The sequence below is a fragment of the Chelonus insularis genome, unplaced genomic scaffold, assembly GCF_013357705.1.
Source record: "Chelonus insularis isolate UGA/USDA-ARS -01 unplaced genomic scaffold, ASM1335770v1 contig_70_pilon, whole genome shotgun sequence".
NCBI lineage: Eukaryota > Metazoa > Arthropoda > Insecta > Hymenoptera > Braconidae > Chelonus > Chelonus insularis.
Genome location: NW_023276716.1, coordinates 828,370 through 848,024, shown reverse-complemented (window position 1 = coordinate 848,024; position 19,655 = coordinate 828,370). Strand labels below are relative to the sequence as shown.

Sequence of the window (19,655 nt, the reverse complement as noted above, 5' to 3'; positions counted from 1 at the left end):
TGCCTACAAGTATTAATTATGGTATTTAATGTATTTTTCGATACAGCTAACATATGCATGAGTTGAAAAATTGTCGTGTAAATAAATTCAATGAATTGTCCAAGTATAATGAAATTCAGTTGACTAAATGAAGGCAAAGTTGGAGGTTAAAAAAATATGTTTTATCATAAGTTGAAATGAGCAAAAAATGTCATTTTTGACAGATTGGAATAAAAAGAGAATATCAGAGTGATTCTGACAAATTTTTCATTTTATTTGATCATTTGAAATAATTTTTTATCATAAATCCAGTGCAAAATGAATAACCACAAATGAAATAATAATAAATAACTTTTAGCTGCTAAAAAGCTATAAGAAATGTTGTAAAATAGATCTTGATGTGGCTCCAATAATTTTGGTGAGAGTGATTTCCTTAATAAGATTACAGAAAAACTCGAAAAAGTAAATTCAAGCATACGAAAAAATGTTTGCAAAAAGTATACAACTATCTTAGTATCAACTTTGACTTTTAACCTGGCCGATAAATTCACGAAGGAAGAATATCGCAGAAAATCAGAGAGAAAAGAGGCTCGAGAACGACTCCATTCTCGGGGTAAAATAAAGAACGTGTGTCTTTTTCTCGCGTCTCTTTCAACCAAATTGGTTGGACTATCTTACTTCTTTTCGCTTCTTCTTCGTTCTAAAGAGAAAACACAGTTGTGCTGGCCCTTTCGTGAACGCAGCTCTTGAGAGAGGTTGAAGAAAAAGAAGAGGAACAGAACGACGAGCAGAGAGACTGCTGTTTGCTGGTCAGATCCCGTGGTTGTGATAACCCAGGGGACACATCGCCACCTCGATGAGACGATCGTAAAACTTGGTCAGGTAAACTGCGCGGTTCGTTTGAAAATGTACTACAACGATTGGACGGACAGGAGCCAGTTATATAGGTTAGTTAAGATGAGCCGTGTATCTTTTGTTCCATGCTTGATTTTTCGGCACTAAATTCTCTACAAGGTGGTCCTCATTCGTTAATTAACCAGCTTCTGATTTTCTCTCAGGAATTTCTCTAATTTCGAAGGCTGTTCCCAACATGTTGCTGCTGGTGAATGATTTCATTGAGAAAAGAGAAAGGCAGCCTCCATACGTTTCCGTGATGTGAAAAAGGACATCAGCTAATAACATACATCTATCTGTATTTATGTACATGTATCAAAGACACATTTAATGTGAATACCTATACCGCGTCACAGGTTTCCCTGGGGACGTTTTATCGCTTTTCCATTACGCAAGACGAGACAAACAAGCAACTAAGGAAACCGATCAACGACCGGAACCATTCGTAACGCTTGTGACGTGTGTGTCTACTTTTTTTTTACTGCCTCTTCCCCGAACGGAAACCAGGAGTTAAAACTTGTCTAAACAACATTGCGAAAGTTTGTAAAACCACGTAAATCCCAGTATCGATTTATAGCGAAATAAATTTTGCCTGATGGCTGCTGTGAAATGCTCATTTTGCAATGGTTTGAGATCCGGAAGTCAATAGGTTGCAAAATATTAGAGTTGTTGATACATTATTGCTCGAGAGCTAAATGTAATAATGATCAGTTGAGTGCTAATGAAACATTAAATTGATTTCTCGCATCCTGTGTACTAGTTGGTTTTATCCAATGATCCCATACTACACACCTGTTTTCTTCCTGTCGACATTACGCGTTACACTTACATCAGAAAAATCGCAACACCTTTTTGGATTCTTGATCAACAACTACACTTCTTTCTTGCTGCTGTCAATGCATTAATGTGTCATATTGGCATCAAGAACATGTTGTAAGCTGTTGAATATAAACATAAAGATAGCCTACTTTGATGCTGAGCTGGTATTAAATTATCATTGAGTTAAGATCATTAGCATTATATTAATGAATGTGAAGAAAATAATCATTGAACCTTTGAAGATTAATGAGGAAGAGCAGAAACTCTGTCGTATTAAATTCTTGAATTATTTTACCTGGATGTGGATAATATGTTTTTATCAAATGTTAATGTTTCTTGGTTTATGGTAAACTGTTGTCCTAATTTACAATTACAATTCCAGCGACTATTTTTATAGCTATAAAAATGGTTTTAGTTCATTAAAATTTTTTTCAAATAAATTCCTCCATTACTTTCATTTATTATTTTATTAGAAATCATCTTTAATTATTAAACTTCATAGTTGATAATAATTTTAGCTATCCATCATGATTTTATTATTTATTATTTCTTCATTTATTTTTAACTTTATAACTTTTAATTCTGTTGAATGTTTTAAAATCAATGTATCCATGTATTAATCTCTCTCTTTTTTTAATATAATTTTTTTTTACTTCATTGCTTTATTCTTGTTTACAATGTCTTTCTTTAACATCCTTTCGATTTACTCTTATTAAAATTTTTTACATCAATTTTATTTGTTTAATTACAAATCCAGTCTGTTGTTCAAATTTACACAATAAAAGCAATCATTCAAATTATTCAAAAAAAGTTCTTTTTATTTTCTTATTTCAATTATTATTATTGCTATAATTAAAGTTAATATTCATGAAGCTAAAAAAAAATTAAAATAAACCAAGTCTTTGTTTAAAAAGGTCCTCTTTTACTTCAAGTTATGACAATGTTTTTAGTAACTCACTGAAAGTTAGTATTTTTGATAAACGTAACAAAAAATGTTAAAAAGTTTTTAAATTTCTTGTAAAATGACTCCATAAGAAAAACTGTAAATTTTTTCAAAGCTTCTCGAGATTTCTTTCATTTTTTCTCCTCCCATAAAGCTGAGTAATGAAGTTAAGTACTATCTGAGTGTCGATTTTTTTAAAGCCACAAGCGTAATCTTTTTCTGTTTGACACAGTGGGGTTTTAGTTTACTGACAGCACTTTTCTCTCAGTGATTCTTACTTTTTGAATGTTCTCTGGTGTGTTATACAGCCGTTTCTATCCTGATCCGTCGACATTTCTCTTGGTTTCTCGCATTGGAAGCCGGCTCGCGAACACTGTCGACAACGATCGCCTCGACAAGACATTCGTCACATGTCACAAGTGACGATGGTATGAAAAAGAAAAAAAAAATAAGCTAAAAAATACCGCTAAAGGCTATATAAACAGAGTAATAATTTAACAAACAGTAGCTGTGTCAGAAAAATGCATTCTAATGGAAAATACACGTTGATGAAAGCTCTATAATTAAATGTGAAAATTATTAACGAAACAGAGTATCTCTTGGAGGCATAAAATTTTTCCTCAAGTCGCAGAGAGTTCACGGACACGACGGCGGCCAGTCGGCAGTCGAGAGAGCGGCGACACAAGTTTACTTTTATTTAAATGTTTCTTCCTTTTATTTAGGGCCTGACCCAACGCTCGGTTTTGCCTCTTTGCCACGCGGTGACCGGTGTCTCTCTTTCTCTTTCTCCCTCGGGGACCTGGGAATTAATAGCCGAGCGTATTCCGGCGGTGTCGGGCGAATACACGAGCGCGCTTACTCGTACACGGTGCGGAACGTTAAAAACTCGCGGGACGATCAACCCGTTTTCTCACGACTGCCGCCGCGCCTTTTTCTCTTCTCTCCTCTCATTTACCTCCAATTTCCTATCTCACTCTCTCTTTCTCCACTTGCAACCCAAGAAGAAGAGTTTAAGCACCACACTTTTGCGTGCTTTATTGCTTGACTCGAAAAGTTCGCCTCTGACCGCGCGCAAAGAATTATTCACGGCTACAGATAAAAGCATATGTATATAGTCCCTTTCATACCGTATTCAAGATACTTAAAATTTAATCCGTTATTTATCCACTTAATTATCTAATAATTCACCAGACCATTATCATTTTTATACTCGCGACTTTTTTTTTTTTCAAATCACTCGGATATTAAATTACTCTCAATCAAAATGTCAGATATAATTTAATAACCTCGTATGGATATTATTTATTGTTTATAGTTGGAACTGGTTTGCAAGTATAGATGACGTTTACAAGAGGTTTCAACGATTCACTCGTTTTATTTTACAGAATAATTCCATTTTTATCAGTACTCATATTATTTTTGTCAACATTTTTTCAATAATTAAAAAAAAACAATTAAAAAATTCCAATTTAAAAAAAAATCAATAAATTGTGTTTGATGAAAAAAGAGTTATAAAATTGAGAGGCTCTGAAAAATATTTAAAACATTGAAACAATTATTTGTATGTAAAAAAAATACCTCTCAACAATTGGAAATAAATATCTATATTAAAAAAAAACAATTTGTTAATATTGTGATAAAAGAAACTGAAATAGTAATTAAATTATATATATATATATTAAATGAAAAAAGTAATTGACAAATATTGCTTTTAAATGAAAAAATCAAAACATAATGTGAATAAATGAGTTGTTAAATAAAAATTTACAAACTTAATTAATAAAAAAATAATACAACTTGTAATGAATAAAATACCATTGACAATTTGATATTAATGAAAAATAGGTGTAAACCTCATACACACTACCAGAAAACGATACCATTAATTATTCAAGAACTTAACATATATACCCCATCTTGCTCCGAATTCCTCAACGACTCTAAATTGAAACATAAAACATAGAAAAGAATGTTTAGACTTGGTAAGATTAATGATTTGAGTGTGGAATTTTACATTACACTAAATATTAATCGTTAGTTAAAGATGCATCAAAATTGATAAGTAAAGATTACACGAGAACGATATAAACTCGTATCAGCAAGTTATTTATATATAACGAATAATAATTAGACCATTTGAATATTCACACCTTTAATCTCATCAACGTGGTAGGTACAAACACAAGAATATCAACCATTTGGTAATATATGATAGCATAAAGGAGAAAATATGTTGTTGAAAATCAACAAAATGAGTAAATTTTTCAAAAAGGAATAGAATTATTTGAAGAAGAAGAGAAAAAACAAATGAAGAGTAAAGAAGACACCGGTGTAACGGCAAAACAGCATTCGACACCCCGTCGCGCGTAGATGGTTATGCACGTAGACCAGGAGCACGCTTGACCTCCCGCCAGACATATTAAAATGACACACGGGCGAAAACTCGAAGAAGAAGCACAGAAGAAAAAAAAAAAGAGTTGAGGATCCAGGGAGAGACTATTTCAGGAGTAGACGTGGAGAGCATTGGAATCCCCCGACGGTAGAGAGGTTCACGCCGGTTTCTTGCAGATGGAATGTTTGTAAACACATTTTATTGAAGAGTCTAGCACCGTAGGAAGTTAATGGATACTTAATCTTGAGTGATTTCGTGATTTTACAAGGAGAAACAAATCTTTTTATACGGCAGATATATAATAATAAGCGTGAAAGCTTTGAATTAAATTTGTTTGTTCGCTAAATGAAAACCTGTCAGCTTCGTTTACACAGCAAATCATCAAAAAGTATATGATTAAATTCTCAGCATGGTAATCCGCTAGTTATACCTGTGCGGAAGGGTCCAACACCGCCTTTGTGCTTCATTATTCACTCCAGAGGTGTTAATCCGATTAGCTACGCCCAGCTCATAAGGACACATTTGTCCTGAGGATTATACACTCATGGAACCTGTTCTCTCATCACCCCTAACTAGACTTCTAGTCTCCTGCCGAGATATACTCCTGGACTCGCTTTATCAATTATGCAGCATAAGCCAGATCACTTGGAGATCAATTTGAATGACACGGCGCTAACGAAAAGCTTTTAGTTGATGATATACTGAAGTTAATTCTCCAAGATCATTAAAAACTTGTTCTCTTAGATACATTTATCAACAGATAACAGTGTGTTTATGGTTATTGTTATGGTGGTAGATAAGATGTACTCACCCGGTCATATTGATGAGTTGCAGTAGCTGCTGAGAAGGGTTGAAAAGGTGCGGGTCTCGCGGGGCTGTGGTGAGCAGCATGAGGATTGGTGTGAGCATGAGGATGCGGCGCCGCATGAGGGTGACTCGGGTGCGGGGGCGGCGGTGGCCTCTGATAAAGATAAGGATAATATTGATACATCACCTCGGAACAGCTCATCACACCCCCCGGACCCGGCACCCCAGAGCCGGCCTGCCGACTTGCGTACCCGAACGTTGCACTCGCGTAATCCGCACCCTTTACCTCCTCCACGCTCGTATTTTTTTTCCCACTAGGTTATTTCTTATAGCGGTCCCCAAGTACTTCAACCACACAGCATTTTTATCCTTCACGGTCGAAAGGCCGCCAAGGAATCACCAGCAATACGACACATGGAGATCCTGATATTTCACAGTTTGTATTTTAATTGGATTACACTTATTTAGCAACAAGTCAGACACTATTAATGGTCGTAGACAATAAAACACTGATAATGCACTGGTTATATCACAAGTTTCAGATCCGTGCTCGTGCCGTCGGTTCAGACAGTAGTCTACTAATTCTTGTTGAACTCACTTGCAGTTTGATCCTCTTTCCCTCCTCTAATCTTCACTATTCTCACTTGAGTCACACACTACCAAATGATTATCACCAATGAAATACTTGTAACCCTGGAAAACAATCCTAGCAAGTGGAGGTAAATGACAACAATCCCTTGAGCATCAATTAAATGAATGACAGGTCGTTGTTTTGGAAACAAAATTTCTCGGCACCGGAACCCCTAGGGACTACATCCAGGGATAGACCTGCGGTATAGCGTCTCTGATGGTGAGCAAACACAGACTGAAGCGAGGGCCCGTGTCACCCTCTTACACCGCCACGAGTCTTTTTCTAGTTGCCTTTCCCTTGAGTCTTTTTAGTTGGCTGCCCCCGACGAGGGTCGAGGACCGCCCGATCACCCCGGTCCCGATGATGGGATACGCCTCCTGGCAGTACCAACCACAACCAATCGTAGCCAGCCTTGGTTCCGTCCAATGAGACAACGGGTGCCACTCCTACGCTCCCGTTTGTATTGATCCTACAATGAACCCCGACTAGCGCGGTATTAACAAGTTCCTTGTCGGGTTAAACTATCCACCATCTCCTGAGTCTTCTTTGCCTTCTATCTTGCTCCTGTTCTTTCGCGTTCTACGGTCGCACTTTCAAACACCACAACTTGTAGAACTTGTTCATGCTTCGATCGTCTTCTTGTTCTCTTCTCTTTCTCTTCTTTCTTGCCTATACTGAACCCACCAACAACCTCTGCATAGACCAGGCGTACAATGAGTCTTAATTAACAGTTTCGCGGTGTTTCGGGAAGCTTAATTTTCTCGAGATACTTTGCAACGAAACGATCTTCAGGAATTCCCGGATCTTGGTGATTTTTCTTACATTCTTTTTTCCTCTGGTGAAATTGCCAAGTTTGCTGCTAGCTTTATTAGTGACATTCCTGGAACATTGACACAATTATATTGTTAACGTTTATATAAAATAAAAGTATGAACAAAAAGTATGTTTCAAGGTAGTAAGGAAAATTACTCTTTATTATTTACTGACACTGGTATTTCTTTCAATGATGAACACTTGACCGTATCAAAATGGCTTTCTAACGTAGCCGGTGTTTAATCCAATGTGTAATCTAGCAGGTCCCGGTTTTGTGGGGTGTCAAGCAAAATCCAATAAAACCCCGTGGACAAGCGTGACATTGCACTCTGATAGTTTTTTACGCGATCTATTCGACATCCCATTCACCCTCTTCAAGAGCTAGGGTCGCAGACTCACTGGATCAAACACATCAGTAAGAAGGAACAGATATTCAGGGGTTGATGCTCGTGCACGTGGCTCCACTTGACAATGCTCAAAGTCGCACCCCCGCTGCTAATAGTTGGGCATTAAATTTGTCATTGATATTACAATTGGGGTGGTATTGCAAACGATGAATGGAGAGGAGAAAATATAATGCTTGGGTTGAAGAAGCGTCACATTATATTGTTTGACAAGGGAGATATGCTTCTCTCGCACGAATAAGCCCCTTCTAAAGATGAGGTATACCCTACTTTTGCTATAACTTAATTCGATAATTTATTCTTTGATTCTCTTTTCATGAATATCACAGCACACTTAGTCATGACAAAAAAATCACCTTCCCTTTTTTATGATAGTAGCTACGCTTTTCTTTCTAAAATTCAATGAAACGAAGGATAATGAATGGAAATTACCACATAAAGTATCAAAAAAGCATTTGATGACCACCAGTCTCTTCAATTGTTATTCAACCTGACAACAAGGTGGTCCCACGAATAATGTTCTACTTGGAAAGCAAATTGTTCCCTAGCTAGAATCTCATCGCCATCACACAGTATATTTAAACCTTGATCCTTCCGCTGTCCACATGTATCCTGTTCGTAGTCTCCACAAAGAGTTGTCTGAAAAAGAAGAAATCGCGTGCTCACAAGAATCACGTTTTTTGACAGATCCACAGCAGTAACCTCTCTCACGAAGAGTCCCACGGACGAAAAGCAACACGAAGATGCTTAGGAATGTCGAAATAGCAAATTAGGAGATTCCACAGGCCTCTCATCCACCCCCTCTTCTTATTCAAGTCCACCAACTTGCTCTAAATCGTCCTTCAATTTTTGTCAAAACTTTTTTACATCAACTTTATATCCATTTCTACAACCTTTGCAATACAGTAAATTATGTCTTAGTATGTTCATAGATGTATATAAAATAACGTAATGAAATTTAAGAAATGAAATAATAATAATAATAATTAATTACCTTTTTATTTCATAGAGACATTCAGAACTTATAATGATCGTGGTATGAATTTAAAAGAGTTTCAATTATTTAAAGATATAAAGATTAAAGTTGAGTAAACCTCAAAAGCAAAATGAATTATTCTATATTTTATACAGAAATTATATTGTAATAATAGACATAATTCAATAACTAATTAATATGACTTATTGATATTATGTTTTTGCTGATTCATTCTTTTTATCGTCTTGTTCTTCCAAAAATTTATCCCATTTGTCTAAACGAGCTTCAATTTCAGCGTCTGTTTCATGAATTCTGAAACACAAAAATGAGAATTACTTTATCATCAACAAATATAGATGGCAGCGCTGTATTATATTACACACATATCATGTGTCGGTAAATTAATACTATCTGTTGGTAAGATAGGAAATACTATATTTTTACTAACTTGTATTTAGTTTTTCCGTCCCATATTTCGGCGGTAATTTTTCTCTGACCAAACCAACGTCCATTTAGGAGCTGAATACATGCTTGAGCCTCATCAGGATTACTAAATGTAACTTGGGCAACACCTTCAGGATGTCTCTATAATAAAAATAATGTATGACAATCAATACAAACAAAAGTAATATCAGGTAATTTAATAAACAATAAAACTTTGCTCAATTGGGCATTAAAATACAAATGAAATCACCAATTTATTCTTTGATTAAAGAAGCAATTCTTTTCTTTCAACGAAGATTATGGATTTAGCACAACTGTGCTCGTTAAGAATGCAGCATTGAACACCTTTGATAGCAAGTGAGGCGAGAATAGAATTAAATGGGAAGTGAGGATGAGCATTTGGAAGGCAAATAAATCACTCAAAAGGGTGACCTGATCCTATAAATTCGTCTCGAAACACTCCCAGTCATGTCGCGCTTCAGCCATGAATCTACTCAATGTCAAAGTGCATTCTATCCTCTATGTTATCCTTACTTACTCTTTTTTCACCCCAACATCCAAGTCCTCGCGAAAAAATGTAGAACAAAAATGTGGTTTATTAGAAGACCGTTTCAACTCAATTGTAAAAAAACATAATAATAAAATTCGGCCATGAAATTTTACTATGTCTATCAAGCCATATCAAGATTAAACAGCTTCGATGATTTCATCACCCCAATCAAAGCAAAATAAAAATATAAAAATGTCATAAAAGAGACAAATTCATCGGTAGCGTCAATATTTTCGTGAGTGAACACATAAAATAATTAAGATATTCGAGAGGATCAATTAGAAGGGAATTTTTTTATGAACATATCATCAACCTACGTCTGAAGAGCCTGGAGAAAGATATTCTAATCAAAAATGTCCCATATTCAACTGAACTCTAGTACTTTTCACACCATTATTCATTACAAAAATCATCTTATGTACTTATGCTTACTTCACTTAGTCTTGTTTGATCTCCAACTTAACGCCCACGCATATATGCAAATAAAAAGAGAAAGATCTAGTTTTTAAAAATAGAATACAATCAAACTTACGTCATAGATCGTAACCTTCTTGACGTCACCACACTTGGCGCATTCAGAACGAATATCCTGTTGGTACTCCAGAATAAGAGTGACTTCTTTGTCAAAATCCTCAGGAGTGAACAAATTTTTGATAATGACGACTCGCTCGCACTTAAGAGGTTCACCTGGTAAACGTTCTGGTCTCCAATCAAATAGCCTGCAAATCATGATAAGCATCATTATCATCATCATCATCAACGTTATAATCATAATTATTATTATCTTTATACAACTAAACCATCACCACAAGAAGCTTATTAGATATAAACTATTTCATTACACTATGCAGTACTTGGAAAGCATACTGTTAGTATTTTCTTACGCCTGGCATGCATTAATCCATCTCAGACTGAAAGGAGCATTATGATGTGCATCTTGAGTGGCTCTTCATAACGCATGAACTAGCAAAACTGAAGCGCATCCAATGACAATATACATTTCTAGCCCTAATGCATTGTATTGTTCTTATTAGCATAATATTAACTACCCTCTTGTAGACGATTAAACTACTTAAACCATTTAGGTATGATTGAAATGTCACTGCTTAAGCGCTTAGTCAACTATTATCGACCATGAAAGATCATTGATATGCAAGGGATTGGTCTTATACTACCATCATCAACTCAAAGGTATAATCAGAAACAATTTTAGATGTTTACTATCCGTGATTATTTACGCCTTCAATTAGGTATGTCATACCAACTATGAACAAAAACATTTTATTTTTAATATTCAAGAACACGGTAAATTGGGTGATGCAAGCTTCTTACATAAATGATTTTTATTTCGTACTTATTTCAATATTTTGTCGTTTCAACAAGATTTTTTATGGATTTTTAGGTAGTACAGAAATATTCCAGTATAAATTTTCGTAAGGATTAGATGTACAGCGATATTGATGATTTTGTTTTTAATAATAATTTTTAAATTGATATAGGGATTATGTATTAATCTTTTTTATGATCTGAACAGAAAGAATTTTTTAGTGACAATATTAATTTCCTCATCATTCTCAGAAGTTTACCAAAATTTACTTGACATTGACAAATCAAAAGAAAAATAGAGAAATAATTTGTTTGTTCTTATCAGAAAAGCCTACATTTTATGATATTTAAAGTTAAATATTAATTCTTTTAATTTTGTTGAAAAAAACCTTTCTACAAATTATATAATCTAAGCTAATATTTTATTATTCATTCATGTAGATTAAAAAAAAGATTCAATTATAATAATTATATATATATTAATTATATGAATTAAAATAAACAATAAATTTCTTTAAAAAACGAATTAATTTTATTAATAAGTACTTTTAAACTTTAGTTTTTCTTTGATTCAATAATAATGTTTAAATAACAATTATTTTTAATAGTTATGTATTCAGCAATTAAACGAACATATAATTATTTTGGCAAATAAGTATCATCAACAGGTGATTACCAATCATATCTAATTTAAGTAATTAATAATTTTATAACAACATTGCGTAAAATTTTATTACCAGGAAATATTTTTAAAATTTTTTGTATTTCTTTCTACACGTGCGTATACATCAGCTTTTGAGAAACTGATAAATTATCAAAGAAGTTAAAATAATAAATAAATGGATTTACTAAACAATGTTTAATTGACATTATCTCAAATTAAACATTTAAAGCGCTAATCGGGATTATAGTATTTATACAGTATTGACATGATATAACTTTTTTTCGTTTGAAAAAAATATTGAAAGACGTGAATAATATATATCTTCCTTCCCATTACTCTAGTTAAAAACACTAATTATATCAAATAAGTTAATGTTTGATCTGCTTTTCCAAGATTAATTAATTCATTGAAACTGCAAAAAAGCATACGTTTACTTGATCACTTAATTAAACCGACATTACACTATGGAAGTACACAACATCAAAAAATGTTGAAATTGCTGTCATTCTAAATTTGACTGCAATGTTTCTTGTGATAACAAGATAACAACAATAATCGATCTAAAGTTGATCGTTTTTTTTTTTTAATAATTATGTAAATTTTTTATTGTTATATGCAAGTTCTTGACTTTTCTTATTGCAAGTTATAAATTAACTACTGCTCGCCCACGATGAATTGAACATTTTATTTTCCTAGATGGTAATCAAGCATTCTACGTGATGATTCAATTCAATACAAGAAATACCTTCCGCGAGTAAAATCAAAAAGAATAAAACTTTAAAATTTCTATGTGAAACTACAAATATATGTTTTAATATTATCATTATTTTTTTTACTTTCATTTAAAATTGCAAAATCGTGAAGAAGTTAAGACTAAAATTGGTTGTTAAAAAAATTATGCAGATTGATGTGGTCTACTGTCATGCTTTGGCAGCTTCCGGCTTGTATCTCGTGCCTTTCGATCACATCTCAGTAAATAACTGGCCTCGTTCATGCCCTGAAGACAAACACCGAGACCAGCAGTCTCATCCAAGCATTTTCAAGCTGATGTATCAAAGCTTGCGGTTCTTTCAGTAAATTCCACTAACGATGAACTCTCATAAATATATATGTATAAGTAATAAAATAGAAGTCCACAAGAATTTTCTCTGAACTAGATTTTTTCAAGATCTTTGGTAACATCCAGTGGTCTTAAGTAACTATACATAATATCACTTTTTACTTCTACCTGATGAATTATTGATACCTTATTCATGCTTTCTTTCATATACTGTTTTCTCTTGATCATTTTTCTAATGTGACTACATGCTTGTACATATGTAAATAAAAAATTCACAATAAAAATAATTATGCACTGTGTGAAAGCTTGATGTTGTACAAGGGTCTTCCAGCAAGGTGTGTCCGGGATTAAAAACAGGCCCATCACTTTTCTTACATGTTTGATATTTTTTGTTACCAAGTCACTTTGATTGGTCAGAAATTTCGTACAATTCTTCACACGTCATAATAAGATATGATTCATGACGTAGTAGAAAACCTTCTGCCAAGTAAACTTGAACTCAATATTTGGTCTTCCCTTGAAACTTTCTTTAGCTGCCTACCGGTTTTAAAAGAAATCGTGACTTTAAATGATTAATTGAATTTGATAAAATTAAAGTCACTAAAATTGTGGATTAAATGAAGATCTTTTTTCATAATAAATAAATTTAATTATATTTTATGCCAACCTTATTGTAATTTATAACTGGATAATAATAATATGCAACTCGATACACTTCAGCAAGCCAATAATAAAGTGTGACTAACCTACTTTATAGCAGTCATGGATAATTTTTTCTAATAGCATTTGAGGTAGTTATCCAGTTATTTTATAATGATGATGAACTAACTATGAAGTGCAATATTTTATTTAAATTATAGTTAACGTTTTAAAAAAATTATTTCAAACAGTTTATTTATTACTTTTCAACAAAATCAGCTTATAACTGCTTCAAAAAAATATATCTTCACATTAATGGCAAAATACTCCATAAAAAGTAATGTTTCATTTTATTTGAAGGCTATGATCAATTTAAAAATGATCAAAAAGCAATAAAGATGATCACTAGGTACCTCTGGAAAAATTTTTAAGAAAAATAACCCCAATCGTTCTTGCACTACCTCGATTTTTAGCTACTTCAATTACAGTTAGAAAGATTGCTATATAAACATGCAGGAAACCTCAGGCGAAATTCTTGAAGAAACTAGATATTTACAGAACTTCAGACATTTGTTTTCTTGATGCAACAAAAACTTTTGCAATAAAAATGAAAATCTACATATTATTAGGAGTGTCGCATGATTGTTAAAACCAAATAAGGCAAAACCAGTCAGATTTTTCCATGTTGTGTAAGGTTTTGTCAAAAACGCTTGAATTAATCAACGTGAGGATCCTTGAATTCAGTGACACGAAACTCTCACGATAATCAAGATAAGTAATTGGGCTGTAGGCCAGCTGAATAAATAAGTTGGTAAGCGTGTTCATTCCGTGTAAGGAATCATTTGCATGCACTCTCCTTTTACCAAACATGGAGACTCGCGATTTAATCGTACCGAGACCAAGAATACATGCAAAAAGCAAAACATATGAATTCAAAATTAAAAAATGTTAGTATGCGTGCTGGTTGGTCAGTATCTACCAGTCCAAACTGAAGCATTGGTGAATGATTAGTTTGCACAGCTGCTACTTTTCACGAGAATCGCCAACGCCAAGCAGTCTGGCTATCTCCATTAATGTTTTGTAACTCATCTTCTACAGATCATCATCATCATCATGCAAGAGCGTGCAACACGCGAGCCAGGTACTCAAATTCCTTGAAGTCTCAAATTTTACTTTTCTCGTTGGACAGTCAAGGAGTCTACCAAGTTTGCTGTCAAGTTGCTTGACAATTCTTATATGAAACTTACTTTTCTTGAATTTTCTTCTGCCTTTCTTTATCCTTTTTCCTTCTCTTTGGTTTCAATGCTGGATCATATTGGCCCTTAAGCTGAAACTTAGCACGTTGAACTGAAAGTGTCTTTCCTCGGAGTTGCGAACCATCTAGAACTTTCAAAGCAAGCTCAACAGATTCCACCTGAAACATTGATATCAAAATGTTAATCTCTAAAGTATTCTAGTGCTTACTGACAATAAGTTTGTAATTTTATTTTAGTCTTCAAAAAAAAATATGACAACTATTATCAAGAACATTGATGATGTAGTTGATGATTAAAAAAGTTTTCCTCTAGAAATTTACTCTTTTATTATTTATGTAATGAGTAGTAAAGGATTTTTAAACAATTGTTTTAAGTAACTGTTTAACGATTCTATATTATTTTAACCTCAATTCTTAAACGAACAATATTTTTTACGCACAATAGATTGATTGACACGTACAGCAACAATAAAGCAATTAACACAGGCTGGAAAAATTCATGCTTAATAATCCGCACTTCCTGACTAGTAAAGTTATTGTACAGGCAGTCAACGATTATCATATATTAAATTCAAATTTTCTGTTGTTCTTTGACAACACCAAGAGTACTTTTTTTTCAAAAGAACTTGACGTATAACCATCAAAGCAAGACTCAAAGAAAATAAAATAAATTCAAAAATGATATTTTCTATAAACAATTCAACCTATAGAACATTCCAAGCATCGTCTGCAAAAAAAGATAGACGAGTTGGTTTCGTAAACAGCGATAAATTATTTACGACCGTTTGGGTTTTGCCATTTTGTGGACTGACATACCGCAAGGTTTCCTGATGGTTTCTACGAATAGCAAATAGGGTCCCGTATATGTAAAGTCTGGTAGCTGGATAGCATAAAACCAAGAAAGATGAGAAGCTCGCGGTGTCTCGAGCAAAATAGCGATTGCTAAAGCGCATGTCAAGCTTATATTCTCTGGTAAGTTTTATCCACTATGAAATGGGGACGTGGCAAGAGTGACGAATGCCTAAATATGCACTTTACTGGCGCCGACTTGGATGATGATGCAATACTATAACTTCCGTCTAACTTATTCCAACTATAAGTGCATACATATCGCACTTTTTATTTCCATCACGGAATTAATTCGCTGCTTATCTAGTACTCTTGAACGACTTCAAGCCTCTCAAGACACTTTTACTAGATAATTTCAATCCAATCATTCCTGAATCGAAATTTCTTTTTACTCTTTAAAACTAATCACACTCTTATTCGATTTATTTTAGACTAAATATATTATCAATCTGTGGAACATCTATTTTATTATATTTACCTCTTTAAGTATTTATTCTTATCTATGAATGAACTTCAGACTTTTCTAATACTATACTAATAGTCTTATAAATACAAACAAAATAAAAGATACAAACTATAGGCTCAATAATAAAACGACAAATATTTTCTTTATAATCAAACACTGACACTATGAATAAAATTGTTTTCTTTTGTATTTATTTGTACTTTTCATCATTATTTATAAAAATTCTTAATAGTATAGTTAATAGTATAATAAAATTTGTTTAAAAACAAAATAATCATGTACATCAAAATAATAAAATCAAATTATTTAATAAGATTTTGGTTTTCATCCAATTTTTGAGAAATAGGTTGATAGAAAATTTCAGCACCATGAGCGACCACACTTAACGTTCCACGTTTATCTAACTCATTAGAATATTCAGACCTTTGATAAATTTGATAATTCATTAAAATTTTGGAGATTGCCAATTTGATAAATAGAAGTCCCATCTTTGTACCAACACACATCCTTGGTCCAATCCCAAAGCCTATGAAACCAAGAGGCTTTTGACCATCAGCGAAACGTTCCGGGTTATAGACTTTATGGTCCGGGAAGTATCGCTCATCTGAATGCATGCCGTAGAGGGGAATGAATACTGATACACCCTTTTCTAACACATCGTCAGTGTTTGGAATATGATAATCTTGTCCAGTTTTTCGATCAACGATGCTAACTGGAGGATATAATCTAACTCCTTCATGAATACACTGCTCTAAATATTGCATTTTATTAAAGGCTTCCATGGTCCATCCGTGTTTCATGATGATTTCTGTGATCTCATTTCGTGCACGATTTTGGATTTCATGATTTTTTGCCAGTTGTAGAAGGGTAAATGATGCAGCAGTGGCACTTGATTCTAGACCAGAGAAAATCATCGTAGCCAGAGAAAAAAGATTCTCTCCATCAAATTCTATTGAAAAAAGAATTAATCCAACGTTAATCAAAACATTTTATAGAAATGTATATTATTAGTAAAAGTTCAGATACTTACTATACAATGGAGATGGTTCAGAATTTTTTAAACTCACTAGAGCATCAAGATAATCATTACGCGGTTGTGTTTGGCCTGTATATCGAGCATTGAATTTTTCCCAAAAGATTTTCATAGAATGTTTGAGTTTAAATAAGACTAGGAAACCAAAATATTTGACAATCTCAGGCATAAAAAAGACAGTAAGCAAAGCTCGCATCCGAGTTGCTCCATGAAACAGGCATAATGCTAAAAATTCAATTATATCAATAAAAATAATCTAGATTAATTCACTGCATGTTATTATTTAATAATTACGACTTACCTTCTTTGGTGTAGTCAGAGTCTGGATTAAGAAAGGAATTACTGTGTGTTTCGAGTGTAAGATTAGCAATCGAATCAATTGTATGTTTGAATATCAAATCTTGAATGTCGATTTGTTTCACATTATTTCCTTTCTTGACGTCTGGTTGATTTTCCAGATATTCTACCATTGATTCGGAGGTTTCCAACATCAAAGGGAACATTCCTTTCAATTTTCCCTTTGTTAACAATGGAGAAATTTTGGTTCTCAAAAACTTCCATGCTGGATTATTTATGCCAAAGAGATTTAACATTCCTAAACTATCTAATTGTGAAGATCCTGCGAAATGACGATCACTAAATATTTCAAAATCTGTCACGAATAACTGTTTAGCCACTTCAGGGTCTCTTATTAAAAGACAGGGTTTATGAAACATATAAAAACCAATATAAGGTAGTTCAGGTTTCGCTGAATGATAAAGTTCACTCATATGGAGTCCAGGAGCTGTACGTGCCAAAATAGCTTCCTTCACATGGCCGAAGATGATGTGTGGATTCGGCAGTTGTTCTATCCCTCGACGAGTCCAATATGATAATTTATAGCGAGAATAAAAATAAAAAATTACCACAAAGATTGAAATTATTATAAAAAATGTCAGTGTCAGATAGACACTTAATAACTCCATGGTCAAACTTTAAAATAATTCGTCAGTAATTAAAAAAAAATCTAAAATATCTTTGAAATAAAATTAACACTTAGAGAAACATCTAATTACTTGTACTAGAAGATAGTGACTATTCAATTATTGTTGCTACTTCAATAAGAGCTTAGACATTTGAGGTAGTCAATATAAAGACTGAATGTGTATTTTTCATTATATAGACAGTGGAACCTCTATTTTATTATATTTGAGGGCTAAATCGTTCCGAAAATTTCGGAATAACATAGAAAGTGGTTATCAAATTCTTCTTAATGCGCATGTGCGAAAAAACAAAGATAGTTTAACTATTTAAAAGAAAGATAGACTAAATATAAAGTAGTAGGGACAGTACTTCCCCTCATTGAGGAGAAGACGGAACAAACATCAAGGTGAAAAAAATAGAGGTTCCACTATATAGTCAATCGTTCTTATTATTATTGTTATTATTTTTTTTTAATTAAATTTGAATGAATTTATATATCTCAAATACTTTATTTGTTATTGGTACAAACAAACATCTTGTTTTGAATATAACTTTGGACAATTTCGATAAGGAAATTATTGGCAACATCGAGGATCAGTGCTTCGTTTAAATTATATTTTCGTATTTATAATCTTTAATCTACATGAAAGATTAGGCTATTTCTAATATTATTACTTATTATACTTTAAATAAGAAAATTTCTGATATTTGTCATCGTTAAATGCATATGTATATTTATGCATATTTTTCAATCTTTGCATATCTCTTTAAGGGTGACAGCATGTTACGATCAATCAAACTTTCCATTTTTTTCGAAATATATGTATGCTAATTACCATAATACTTTCTAATGAGTATAAACAAAATGGAGTAAACATAATACAATATCTGTGATGAAGAGTTATCATTAGTGTATTCAGATTATATTTTTATCTAAGTCATACGATTTTTAATCCTAAAATTTATCTTTAATTAAAATTTTCATTACTGTTTAATAAATAGTGATAAAATTTTTGAGATTTACTTTAATTATAAAAGAGTGACAATATTGAAGTAAAGAGGTGTGTAGTTGTTATTTTCATTACTTGATTAGAAAAGCAATTATTTATACAAAATTTCTCATAAACCATTGTGTCATCTTTCTGTTTTTGTTAATCTTAAAGAATAATTAATAATAACTCTTATTAAAAAAAATTTATTCTCAACAACCATTATTTTTAACCTACTATTAGGGAATTATTGAAATCGGATTGATTTATTAAATTCGTAATTTTTTCATATCTTTAGGCTGTGAGACATTTAAAAGCATAGTAGAAGGTTTAAAAAAAAAATCGGTGTACAAATATACGTACGTTAGGTTTTCTTTTCATTTTCGAAAGTTCAAGAACCACTGAAGATATCGACTCCTGACAAATTTCGTTCGAAAAATAATACAATGAAAAAGATCCGGAAGGAGTTTTAACAAATACAATTCAACCATTTTTTTGATAGCAAAAAGACTGTAAAATAAGTTGGATAAAAAAAACATTTGAAATAAATTTAACTTATTAAGTAATTAATAATGTTGAAAACTGGGTCAATACAATATCGTTGTTTTTGATTTCACATAACTCTGAACAATCATTTAATGTTGATTAAATGATTAAAAATGGTTCCAATTAATTGAATTATCATTACTATACTTATATTTGATAAATAACCCTAAAATATTGCTATAAATAACTTTATGTAATTAATATAATATTTGA

General features: G+C 32.7%; 3 protein-coding genes across 4 annotated transcripts in view; all 3 read right to left on the bottom strand.

Moving 5' to 3' along the window:
• Positions 1-6,805, bottom strand: part of vg (vestigial) — a 56,863-nt gene extending 50,058 nt beyond the window's left edge. The window contains exon 1 of one of the 2 annotated variants that reach the window (XM_035089733.1): positions 5,839-6,805. In XM_035089733.1, the coding sequence (XP_034945624.1) occupies positions 5,839-6,036 (198 nt within the window). In that variant the 5' untranslated portion in view covers positions 6,037-6,805. The remainder of the gene's footprint in view (positions 1-5,838) is intronic. The other variant, XM_035089734.1, reaches the window with a different exon arrangement.
• Positions 6,806-8,492: 1,687 nt separating this feature from the next.
• Positions 8,493-19,655, bottom strand: part of barc (RRM1_TatSF1_like and RRM2_TatSF1_like domain-containing protein barc) — a 36,075-nt gene continuing 24,912 nt past the window's right edge. Inside the window, exons 3-7 of the mRNA XM_035089729.1 lie at positions 14,589-14,755; positions 10,185-10,371; positions 9,107-9,243; positions 8,677-8,970; positions 8,493-8,575 (exon numbers count right to left, since the gene is read on the bottom strand). Of these exons, the coding sequence (XP_034945620.1) occupies positions 8,871-8,970; positions 9,107-9,243; positions 10,185-10,371; positions 14,589-14,755 (591 nt within the window). The 3' untranslated portion in view covers positions 8,493-8,575; positions 8,677-8,870. The remainder of the gene's footprint in view (positions 8,576-8,676; positions 8,971-9,106; positions 9,244-10,184; positions 10,372-14,588; positions 14,756-19,655) is intronic.
• LOC118070878 (cytochrome P450 6k1-like) lies at positions 16,151-18,125 on the bottom strand. The gene is made up of 3 exons (XM_035089730.1): positions 17,246-18,125; positions 16,942-17,169; positions 16,151-16,860 (listed from the first exon to the last, which is right to left on the bottom strand). Exons 1-3 carry the CDS (start codon positions 17,907-17,909, stop codon positions 16,214-16,216), a joined length of 1,539 nt encoding a protein of 512 aa, XP_034945621.1. The 5' UTR covers positions 17,910-18,125; the 3' UTR covers positions 16,151-16,213.

Bases quoted from the DNA above. Each gene is read 5' to 3' on its own strand.
- LOC118070878 (XM_035089730.1), bottom strand. From the start codon at position 17,909: ATGGAGTTATTAAGTGTCTATCTGACACTGACATTTTTTATAATAATT. The intron at 17,170-17,245 runs GTAAGTCGTAAT...TTGAATTTTTAG, and splicing joins CTCTGACTACACCAAAGAAG to CATTATGCCTGTTTCATGGA. The intron at 16,861-16,941 runs GTAAGTATCTGA...TTTTTTCAATAG, and splicing joins TGAACCATCTCCATTGTATA to AATTTGATGGAGAGAATCTT.